The sequence below is a fragment of the Chiloscyllium plagiosum genome, chromosome 10 (assembly GCF_004010195.1).
Source record: "Chiloscyllium plagiosum isolate BGI_BamShark_2017 chromosome 10, ASM401019v2, whole genome shotgun sequence".
Classification (NCBI taxonomy): Eukaryota; Metazoa; Chordata; class Chondrichthyes; order Orectolobiformes; family Hemiscylliidae; genus Chiloscyllium; species Chiloscyllium plagiosum.
In genome coordinates, this window is record NC_057719.1 from 16,645,888 (window position 1) to 16,657,786 (window position 11,899).

General features: G+C 45.7%; 1 protein-coding gene across 2 annotated transcripts in view; it reads left to right on the forward strand.

The window, feature by feature from the left end:
• The window catches only part of ccdc85ca (coiled-coil domain containing 85C, a), a 252,960-nt gene that overhangs the window by 155,238 nt on the left and 85,823 nt on the right, over positions 1-11,899 (forward strand). For both annotated transcript variants that reach the window (XM_043697135.1, XM_043697133.1), the window contains exon 2: positions 3,220-3,296. In XM_043697135.1, the coding sequence (XP_043553070.1) occupies positions 3,220-3,296 (77 nt within the window). The remainder of the gene's footprint in view (positions 1-3,219; positions 3,297-11,899) is intronic.

Genomic DNA, 11,899 nt, shown 5'->3' on the forward strand with positions numbered 1-11,899 from the left:
CAGACACGGTAGATTCATTTAAGGTGCATCTGGACAGATGCATGAGTAGGTGGGGAGCAGAGGGATACAGATGCTTAAGAATTGGGCGACAGGTTTAGACAGTGGATTTGGATCGGCTCAGGCTTGGAGGTCCTAATGGCCTGTTCCTGGGATGTAAGTGTTCTTTGTTCGATAAATTCAATTTTTGTGCAATGTTTGTCAAATATATTGGAATGGAAATTTTCTCATGGTCAGTAGTGTAAAGCAAGCAGTATAACCTTGGGGGATGTGATAGTCTAGTGATATTATTAATCTAGAGACCTAGGTAATGTTCTGGGGACCTGGGTTTGACTCTTACCATGGTTGATGGTGGTGTTTGAATTCACGAAAGCAGAGTCCACAAAACCATTTTTGATTAGTTTTTTTAACAATCTGGTTCAATAATGTCCATTAGGAAAGAAATCTGCTGTCCTTACCTGGTCTGGCCTACATTGACCCACAGCAATGTTATTGACTTTTAACTACCCTGTGGGTACTTAGGGATTGGCATTAAAGATTAGATTAGATTAGATTCCCTACAACATGGAAACAGGCCCTTCGGCCAAATTAGTCCACACCGACCCTCCGAAGAGTAACCCACCCAGACCCATTCCCCATATTTACCCTTGACTAATGCACCTAACTCTATGGGCAATTTAGTATGACCAGTTCACCTAATCTGCACATTTTTGGACTGTGGAAGGAAACCGGAGCACCGGGAGAAAACCCATGCAGATATAAGGAGAGCATGCAAATTCCACACCGATAGTCGTCCGAGGCTGGAATTGAACCCAGGTCCTTGGAGTTGTGAGGCAACAGTACTAACCACTGAGCCACCGTGCCACCCCAAAGTAATTAGGGAACTCTAACTTTCTCAGGCCACTGCCTTTACCTCAATTATATGCATCACCTGAACAGGGACTTGAACCCTGGACCCTCAGATTAAAAGTCTGATGCTCTACTGACGAAGCTATCTGGGCCTATTAAGTACTGACATTGCCAGTGATTACCACAATCACTCAAATTAATACTTAAAAAAAAAACTCACTCTATCCAATTATGCTAATATCAACTGAATTAAATAGCCAGGCGAAAGTGAGGACTGCAGATGCTGGAGATTAGAGTCGAGAGTGTGGTATGGGAAAAGCACAGCAGTTCAGGCAGCATCTGAGGAGCAGAGGAATTGACATTTTGGGGAAAAGTCCTTAATCAGCAATGAGGCTGTGAGCCGAGGGGGTGGAGAGATAAATGGGAGGGGTGTGGGGTTGGGGGAAACGGTAGCTGAGAGTGCAATAGGTAGATGGAGCTGGGGGTAATGGTGAACCTGCATGTCCTCGGCAGAGTGGGAGGGGGAGTTGACGTGTTCGGCCACGGGCTGGTGGGGTTTGTTGGTGCACGTGTCCCAGAGCTGTTCTCTGAAGCGCTCTGCAAGTAGGCGTCCTATACCCCAATGTGGAGGGGACCGCATCAGGGCAACAGATACAGTAAATGACGTGTGGAAGTGCAGGTAAAATTCTGATGAATGTGGAAGGCTCTTTTGGGGCTTTGGATGGAGGTGAGGGGAGAGGTGTGGGTGCAGGCTTTGCAATTCCTGCGGGTGGCAGGTGCTGGGAGGGGAGGGTGGGTTGGTGGGGGGCATGGACCTGACAAGGGAATCGCAGAGGGTATTTATGGAAAGCAGATAGGGGTGGGGAAGCAAATATATCTCTGTTGGTGGGGTCTGTTTGTAGGTGGCGGAAATGGCAGAGGATGATGCGATGTATATGGAAGTTAGTAGGGTGAGAACCGGGGTTGGTGGGGGGGCGGGTTCTGAACTTGTTGTTTAATTACATAACCAGCTCACTGGATAATGGACTGCCCATGCTGCAATGTTTCCTCCCAAGATAACATTTAACTCATTGTGTCTTTAGTCATATTTAAGGCAATGAAGATAATTTGGAAATTGTAAGAAAGGAGCAAAACTTTTGAGTAACTGGGTTCTTTTACTTTCAGTTTCTGGTCCTTTTGAGAAGTACCAACTACAAATTCTGCACTGAGTTCCTGCATTTAAAGGAATGAAACAAGTGGTAGATTAATATGAGTAAGTTGTTTACAGGAGATCTGAGAAAAGGTTTTTTCACCCAGAGAGTGATAGAAATATGGAAGATTCTGCCGGAGAGGTTGGTGGAGGCAGGTACTCTCACAACATTTAAGCAGCACCTGGATAAACACTTAAAATGCCAGGCAATAGTAGGCTAAGGACCAAGTACAGATAAATGGAATTACAGTGATTTGGTGTTTGCTGGTCAGCATAGACGTGGATGGGCCGAAAGGCCTGTTTCTTTGCTGTATGACAGTATGAAATCTAAGTAAAGACATGTGAGGCCGGAAAAGCACAGCCAGTCAGACAGCACCCAAGGAGCAGGAGAGTCGACATTTCGAGCCCACATATCCCCCCTCACCTCCATCCAAGGCCTCAAAGGATCCTTCCACATCCGGCAGAGATTTTCCTGCACGTCCAAACACCTCATCTACTGTGTCCATTGTTATTGATGTGGTCTCCTCTACGTTGGGGAAACAGGGCGTCAATTTGCGGGACGTTTCATTAAAACATGTCCTAGCTGCACACACCAAACAACCCCACCACCCTGTGGCCGAACACTTTAAATCCCATCTCACTCTGCCAAGGACATGCAAGTCCTGGGCCGCCTCCATGCCAAATCCTACCTACCCAATGCCTGGAGGAAGAACACCTCATCTTCCGCCATGGGAACCTCCAACCATACAGAACCAATGTGGATTTCACCAGTTTCCTCATCTCCCCTCCCCCCACCTTATCCCAGGTCCAACCCTCCAACTCAGCACCACTCTCTTGAATTATGTTACCTGTCCATCTTCCTTCCCACCTATCTGCTCCACCCTCCACTCCAACCTATCACCATCACCCTATCTATCTACCTATTGCATTCCTAGCTGCCTTCCCCCCCGGCCCACTGCCATCCTTGATGAATATGCTGTGCTTGAAACGTCAACTCTCCTGCTCCTCGGATGCTGCCTGATCGACCGTGCTTTTCCAGCCCCACACGTTTTGACTCTGATCTTCAGCATCTGCAGTCTTCACTTTCTTCCATATGAAATCTAAGAAGGGAGGACTCATTACTGACAGTGGGGAGATTTCCATCAGTCACCTTTCCTGACTCCCATCTTGCTTTTCTTTTACAGATCCAGCTTCAGCCTACATCAGGCAGCTCGAGAGTAAAGTCAAGTTACTGGAAGAAGACAACAAGATTTTAGCACAGGTTTGTCACACCAGACGCCTGGTCTGAACAGTGGGCTAATGTGTAAAATTCTCCATCATCAGTCAGTGCTTGCAGTGATTAGTGGAAGGCCTTCCCCTGAAAATGAAACCGGGGCAGAGATTTTGCATCATGCTTTCATACATTGAGTATTGTCTAAATACAAACTCATGGCATGAAGAGCCCTTGTTTGGCAATTGCAACAAAGTTTTCTAATGTCTAACTAATGCTCACTACCCGAGGAAGCGTGATAACAAGTCAATGACAAATCCATTGGTGCACATCAGTAATGTGGGGCCACTTCAACAGTATGGTTTGTAGAATGTCATTTCTAACTGTTTGGTATGTTTGTATTGAGCAGATACATTATTTGTATCACTTGGACCTATGCACACATTAATGCAAAATTACTGAAAGTTGACAATGCCTTTCAAGAAATTCAAGTCAGTAGCAATGTGGATTCAAACTGGTTGAGGAAGGTTTATCATGGAACTTCCCAGCGGTCAGTATGTGGACCCTTGCTTTTCCTGATATATATATTAATGATCTAGATCATGATGTGCAGTGGAAAGTTTCAGAGTTTGCAGATGACTCTACACTTGGAAGAATTGTGAAGTGTGAGCAGTGTGGAACTCCAAAGGACATTGACAAGTTGGTGGAGTGGGCTGCTAGGTGGCAGTTAAGGCTTAATGCAAAGAACTGCTAGATGAAGCATCTTTGTCATAAGAACATGGATAGACAATATAATAGAAGGGGTACAGTTTGAAAAGGGGTGCAGAAGTACCTGTGTGTACATGCGCACAGATCAATGAAGGTGGAAGGACAGCATAAGAATTAGTAAATTTGCAGATGACACCAAAGAAGGTTACCTCAGAGTAGGAGAAAGTGAGGACTGCAGATGCTGGAGATCAGAGCTGAAAATGTGTTGCTGGAAAAGCGCCGCAGGTCAGGCAGCATCCAAGGAGCAGGAAAATCGACGTTTCGGGCATGAGCCCTTCTTCAGGAATGGGGAAAGTGTGCCAAGCAGGCTAAGATAAAAGGTAGGGAGGAGGGACTTGGGTGAGGGGCATTGGAAATGCGATAGGTGGTCGTGTTGCTATGGTCTGGCGATGGAGGAGTCCAAGGACCTGCATGTCCTTGGTGGAATGGGAGGGGGAGTTGAAGTGTTGAGCCACGGGGTGGTTGGTTGGTTGGTCCGGGTATCCCAGAGGGGTTCTCTGAAACATTCCGCAAGTAGGCGGCCTGTCTCCCCAATATAGAGGAGGCCACATCGGGTGCAGTGGATGCAGAAAATGATGTGTGTGGAGGTGCAGGTGAATTTGTGGCGGATATGGAAGGATCCTTGGGGCCTAGGGGGGAGGTGTGGGCCCAAGTTTTGCATTTCTTGCGGTTGCAGAGGAAGGTGCTGGGAGTGGAGGTTGGGTTGGTGGGGTGTGTGGACCTGACGAGGGAGTCACGGAGGGAGTGGTACCTCAGAGTACAATGGGATCTTGATCAGATAGGCAATGGGCTGAGGAGTGGCAGATGGAGTTTAATTGAGATATATTTGAGATACTGCATTTTGGAAAGGCAAATCAGGGCAGGACGCATACAGGGCTCAGGCCCAAAATGTCAATTCTCCTGCTCCTTGGATGGTGACTGACCTGCTGTGCTTTCTCAGCACCACACTCTTGACTCTGGTCTCCAGCATCTGCAGTCCTCACTTTCTCCTAGTATACACTTAATGATAAGGTCCTGTGGAGTGTTGCTGAATAAAGAGACCTTGGAGTGCAGTTTCAGCAGTTTCAAAGTTCCTTGAAAGTGGAGTCCCAGGTAGATAGGATAGTGAAGAAGGCATTTGGTATACTTGCATTTATTGGTCAGTACATTGGGTATAGGAGTTGGGAGGTCATATTACATCTGTACAGAACATTGGTTAGGCCACTTTGGAATATTGCATGCAATTCTGGTCTCCCTGCTATAGGAAGGATGTTGTGAAACCTGAAAGAGTTCAGATAAGATTTACAAGGATGTTGCTGGGTTGAAGGGTTTAAGCTATGGGAGAGGCTGAATTGGCTGAGGATGTTTTCCCTAGAGCATCAGAGGCTGAGGGGTGACCTTATAGAGGTTTATAAAATCATGAGGGGTATGGATAGGATAAACAGACACTGTCTTTTCCCCGGGGTGGGGGAATCCAAAACTACGGGACATAGGTTTAAGGTGAGAAAGGAGAGATTTAAAATGAAACTAAGGGGCAACATTTTCACACAGAGGGTGGGGAGTGTATGGAATGAGGAAATGGTGGCGGCTGGTACATTTACAACATTTAAAAGGCATCTGGTTGGGTGTATGCGTAGGAGGGGTTTGGAGGGATATGGGATATCTGGTCGGCATGGGTGAGTTGGACCAAAGGGTCTGTTTCTGTGCTGTATAGCTTTATGGATCTGTGACATCATGACAAGTGGCGAGAAGACTTAATAAAGCCTACAGTTTTCTTGGATTTATTAACAGTAAAATAAGTACAGGAGCAATGAGGTAATGTTGAACTTGTACAAGACACTTGTTAGACATCAGCTGGCATGTTGGTTACAGCTCATCAAAAAGTATAGCTTTTGAGAAAACGTTTGAAAGTGCACTCAAATGAAATTCTGTTTCCAGCTTCTGTTCCTTTTCTATTTTCTGCAATCTTGTGGCTTCTGCTATATTTTTGTCATCGCCGTCTCACTTCACCACTGAAGGTGGTTATTTTTATCAGTCTCCCTTTTGAACTTGAATGCAAAGAGTCTGGTAATTTGTGGGATAGCAGTGTAAAAATAGCCAGGAAAGCCACTGGATTGCCATTGCAAGATATGCATGTCCCACCCTAATTGACTGATCTTAGAATGCTCTTTAAATTGTCAACTGGTTGTGAATGATTCTACAAAACTTCAGAAGAGAATTGGACACATCCATTGACAATGCCCTTGGTGCCGAAACTCTGTCAATCCCAGCCTAATAAAATTTGGATTGTCAAATTCAAAGACAGAACAACTGAGGAAAATGTCAAAAGCCCTACAACAAAAGCTACTGCTTGAATGTGTCAACTATGAAAGCTATACTATAACCAGAAACAGTATGGCTAATTTAGGAATCGACAAATACTCACTGAATTTGATAGCTCTGAAACCAGAACAGAAGGTTCTTTTATCACTATCCCGGACCCTGTATTCCCTTTCTTTTGTTCCAATCTCCTAACTGCAGTCTCTCCATCCGGCTGTTCATTTATATTTGCCATCACTCTCTTTAGACCTGCCTCGCTCCAATGCAAAAGCAGAGACTGAATTGATGATGTGCATCAGAGGAATGCGGACAGGTCTGTGTTGCTGTTCAGAATCAACAGCAGATTCTTTGATTCTGTTTATCATGGCTGAATAGTGTGTGACATTTCCCGGGCCTCAGACGGCTTATACTTGCAATGACATGAGGAGTCCTTGGCCTGCCTTCAACTAGCAGAATCCTATGCTACCCCGCATGTTCAGTGGAACGCTTTCATAAATGGCTTTTTTCTTGTACTCAATCACCATTTCTTTACGGTGCGACAAGTTACAATTCAGGTCTGCCCATCCTCCCTCTGCTGTCTTTGTATAATATTGAATAAAGGAGGGCTTAGCCTGTAATCAATATGTGCAGGCTCTCACTCTTCATCAGATCATGATTGGTTTTACCTGTTCTTTACAACTGTTAAAGAGAAGCCAGGTTGGGCTTGACTGACCAACAGCGTGACGATTGAACCAGTTTCATGTCAGTCAGTTTTCAGCTGGTTGGCTCTTGTCTGCTACCAGATGTCTTTCTCACCAGTCATTTTTGTTGGAAACGCCTCTAAGAACCGTAATTATTTATCTTAATTTGATCGAGGGCTGAGTTTTACAGCCATGGTTCCCTGGAGCCTAAGAGTTCCTCAAACATCCCAAAAGCGTTTCATGTGATTTTCAGGTCAATTGAAATTTATGCCAATTGTTTTTAAAAACTTGTTCAAAATGTCCTTCTCCATTTATAGAAAAGATAAGAATTAAATCAGTTTGCATTTTCATTCTTTTGTTCATTAGTGAATTATGATGTATTATTTGTATGGCTGGAGGTGCACAGAATTTCACAAGATATGTAGGGGTCCTGAACTTAAAGGTTGCAGACCACTTTGGGGTAACACTAGTTGTAGATGGCAAACCCCAGTTGGATTCTCCTGTGCAGTATGGAAAGAAGGCAAGGAGGAGGCAGTCAGAGCAATCGTCCTCTCAGATTATCACAGCCCAGTTCTGTGGCTTGCCAACTGGACTAGGATTTGGATCTGACCCACGAGGAAGTCCTCCCACGTGGCTGCCTTCTCTGCCTGAAAGGTATCCTGGACAGGGCACTCACGATTGCACCAAATCCAATCGGTTGTACTGATGATCTCTCTATTCCCCTTAGTCTTCCACCTTGCGCAGAGAGGCATTGATTTACTGTTGAACCAGTTGACGACCACCCCACTCAGCAGAACGTGAACCATTAACACCTCCTGAGTGCAATTCAAAGTGAGAATTTCTATTTGTTGATTGCAGCTGACCACTGCTTTGTCCTTTGCCAGTCTGAGAGAAGTAAATCACCCAGACAGTGAAATTGCAGTCCTGTGAGCCCAAGGTAATGAGTTGGACGGGAGCAGAATGCCTCAGGCATAAGTATTCAATCACTAATCAACCACAAAATATTGCCTATACATTTGAAATGATATAGGTAAAAACAATGACTGCAGATGCTGGAAACCAGATTCTGGATTAATGGTGCTGGAAGAGCACAGCAGTTCAGGCAGCATCCGAGGAGCAGTAAAATCGACGTTTCGGGCAAAAACCCTTCATCAGGAATAAAGGCAGAGAGCCTAAAGGGTGGAGAGATAAGCTAGAGGAGGGTGGGAGTGGGGAGAAAGTAGCATAGAGTACAATAGGTGAGTGGGGGAGGGGATGAAGGTGATAGGTCAGGGAGGAGAGGGTGGAGTGGATAGGTGGAAAAGGAGATAGGCAGGTAGGACAGGTCATGGGGACAGTGCTGAGCTGGAAGTTTGGAACTAGGGTGAGGTGGGGGAAGGGAAAATGAGGAAGCTGTTGAAGTCCACATTGATGCCCTGGGGTTGAAGTGTTCCGAGACGGAAGATGAGGCGTTCTTCCTCCAGGCGTCTGTGGTGAGGGAGCGGCGGTGAAGGAGGCCCAGGACCTCCATGTCCTCGGCAGAGTGGGAGGGGAGTTAAAATGTTGGGCCACAGGGCAATGTGGTTGATTGGTGCAGGTGTCCCGGAGATTTTCCCTAAAGCGCTCTGCTTGGAGGCGTCCAGTCTCCCCAATGTAGAGGAGACCGCATCGGGAGCAACGGATACAATAAATGATATTAGTGGATGTGCCAGTAAGACTTTGATGGATGTGGAAGGCTCCTTTAGGGCCTTGGATAGAGGTGAGGGAGGAGGTGTGGGCGCAGGTTTTACAGTTCCTGTGGTGGCAGGGGAAGGTGCCAGGATGGGAGGGTGGGTTGTAGGGGGGCGTGAACCTGACCAGGTAGTCACGGAAAGAACGGTCTTTGCGGAAGGCGGAAAGAGGTGGGGAGGGAAATACATCCCTGGTGGTGGAGTCCGTTTGGAGATGGCGGAAATGTTGGCGGATGATTTGGTTTATGCAAAGGTTGGTAGGGTGGAAGGTGAGCACCAGTGGCGTTCTGTCCTTGTTACGGTTGGAGGGGTGGGGTCTGAGGGCGGAGGTGCGGGATGTGGACGAGATGCGTTGGGCATCTTTAACCATGTGGGAAGGGAAATTGCGGTCTCTAAAGAAGTAGGCCATCTGGTCCATTTTCCTAGTCAGACATATTCTTTCAGCCATCTGTGCTTCATCCCAATGTTAAAAACCTCAATCTACTTTCTGCAGAGACACCTTGCTAGTTTGGGAGGACATCAGTCTGTTACTGGAGAGAGAGAAAAGGAGAGGGAGTGCTCCAGATCCATGAGCTTTGACAGGAACAGCCTACTGAAGAAATAATGGCAGTGTTTCCAGAGGTTTTGCCTGGCCTGCTGGGAGTTTCAAGCATTTTCTGTTTATTTTCCAAATTTCAGGCTTCTTTGGCAAAATTATAACTGGTGCTTTACCATATGGCACCTCTAAATGAGATTAGCAGCTAAATGTTAAATTAGAAAGATAGCTCGCTTAGTTCATGCTTGACAAAAATTGATTGCGACTGCGTGAAATCTGTTTGATGCAGAACTCTTGCATATATATGAGTCTTGCTTTAAGATTGAAACCTTGAATCTAATCCCAGTGGTGCAAGTTGCTAACTCTTTCTGACTATGAAGTGATATCCTAATAAATTAAAATAACCATGAAAGGTAGTCAGCATGGGAAGGTGAGTAAGAATGGAGTGCTGCTCCTTATAACCTGTCGAAATAGGAGAGCTTTTGCACATTTTGAGGAGAGGTAAACGTTTATATTTCCTATCTGTGCCTCTGAATGAGCTCCATGTGTTTGCAAATTGTGTTCTTATGGGGTCTTTTGCAGCCTGCACTTATACTGGCTGCATAGTTGTGCTTTACTGTGGAAACGCAGGGTGACTGATAGTTGTGGTTCTGTTTGCCGAGCTGGGAATTTGTGTTGCAGATGTTTTGTCCCCTGCCTAGGTGACATCATCAGTGCTTGGGAGCCTCCTGTGAAGCGCTTCTGTGATGTTTCCTCCGGTATTTATAGTGATTTGTATCTGCCGCTTCCGGTTGTCAGTTCCAGCTGTCTGCTGCAGTGGTCGGTATATTGGGTCCAGGTCGATGTGCTTATTGATTGAATCTGTGGATGAGTGCCATGCCTCTAGGAATTCCCTGGCTGTTCTCAGTTTGGCTTGTCCTATAATAGTAGTGTTGTCCCAGTCGAACTCATGTTGCTTGTCATCTGAGTGTGTGGCTACTAAGGATAGCTGGTCATGTCGTTTCGTGGCTAGTTGGTGTTCATAGATGTGGACCGTTAGCAGTCTTCCTGTTTGTCCTATGTAGTATTTTGTGCAGTCCTTGCATGGGATTTTGTACACTACATTGGTTTTGCTCATGCTGGGTATCGGGTCCTTCGTCCTGGTGAATTGTTGTCTGAGAGTGGCTGTTGGTTTGTGTGCTGTTATGAGTCCTAGTGGTCACAGTAGTCTGGCTGTCAGTTCAGAAATGTTTTTGATGTATGGTAGTGTGGCTAGTCCTTTTGGTTGTGGCATGTCCTCATTCCGTTGTTTATCCCTTAAGCATCTGTTGATGAAATTGCGCGGGTATCCATTTTTGGCGAATACATTGTATAGGTGTTCTTCTTCCTCTTTTTGCAATTCTGGTGTGCTGCAGTGGCCCTTTTGAATAGTGTCTTGATGCAACTTCTTTTGTGTGTGTTGGAGTGATTGCTTTCGTAGTTTAGGACTGTGTGTGTGGCTGTGGTGTAAAATTCCAAGCAGTGGAATGTGGTGAAACGGTTAAAAATTATGTCCCAATACATGTGTGAATCTAACCGGAATGGAGGTGTTGCTTAGTCCCGTGTGAATCTTCTTATCTGTATGTAACCAGAATGGAATGTGTTTTTTAGCCTTGCTCTGCTGTTCACATGAATGTTTATATCTGGAAGGGAGTATATCAGCTAGAAAAGTCTCCAGTTCGGTGAGTCTGCTCCGGGGTTACGTTTAACCGCCGAGCGTGGGTTGTTGGCAACCGCTCTACAAGAACTGACGGCTCCCAGTTTTTGTAACATGTAGAGTGAGTATAAACCAGACCCGTTGTGCGACACTGCGGGGAATAAAATGCCCATATTCTAGCAGTCTCGCCTCTTGGTCGTTTGTTCTGTGTCAGACTACTCTCCTACGAACCTGACCTTGAGAATTTTTTAAAACAGTGGCTTTCCTGTGTACCTTTGTGGTGAATTCTCCGTTCGGTGTTCTCTGTACCATCACGTCTAGGAATGGGAGTTGGTTGTCCTTTTCTTCCTCTCTAGTGAATCAGATTCCTGTGAGTGTGGCATTGATGATCCAGTGTGTATTCTCTATTTCTGTGTTTTTAATGATTACAAAGGTATCATCTACATGTCTGGATTAGAAACCTCTCCCACAGACAGCTCACAGACACGGAAAGAACAATACTGGCCAAGGGACTCAACTACAACCACAGGGACACCAAGACAGCAGACTTCCTAGCAGCACTAGAATGCACACTCAGGAACAATGGACTGACAGAAGAGACACAACAAACAGTGAGACAAAGTATCGTACACCTGATAACAAGGAAAAGACAAACACACAACCTCAACACTAAGGAGAGGGAAGCATTAAAAGCACTAAGAAACGATAAGAACATAATCATACTACCAGCAGACAAAGGCAGAATGACGGTTATCCTGGACAAAGCAGAGTACATCCAAAAAGCACAACAACTACTTGCAGATACCAACACCTACCAAAAGAGGGAGTTTGACCCCACCCCACAGCTCACCAATAGGATAAACAACACACTGAGGAACCTACAAAAAAACGGACAGATAACCAGGACGGACCTACAAAGAATGAAACCTGAAAGCAACAACACCCCCAGATTCTATGGACAACCTAAAGTGCACAATCCAGACATCCCA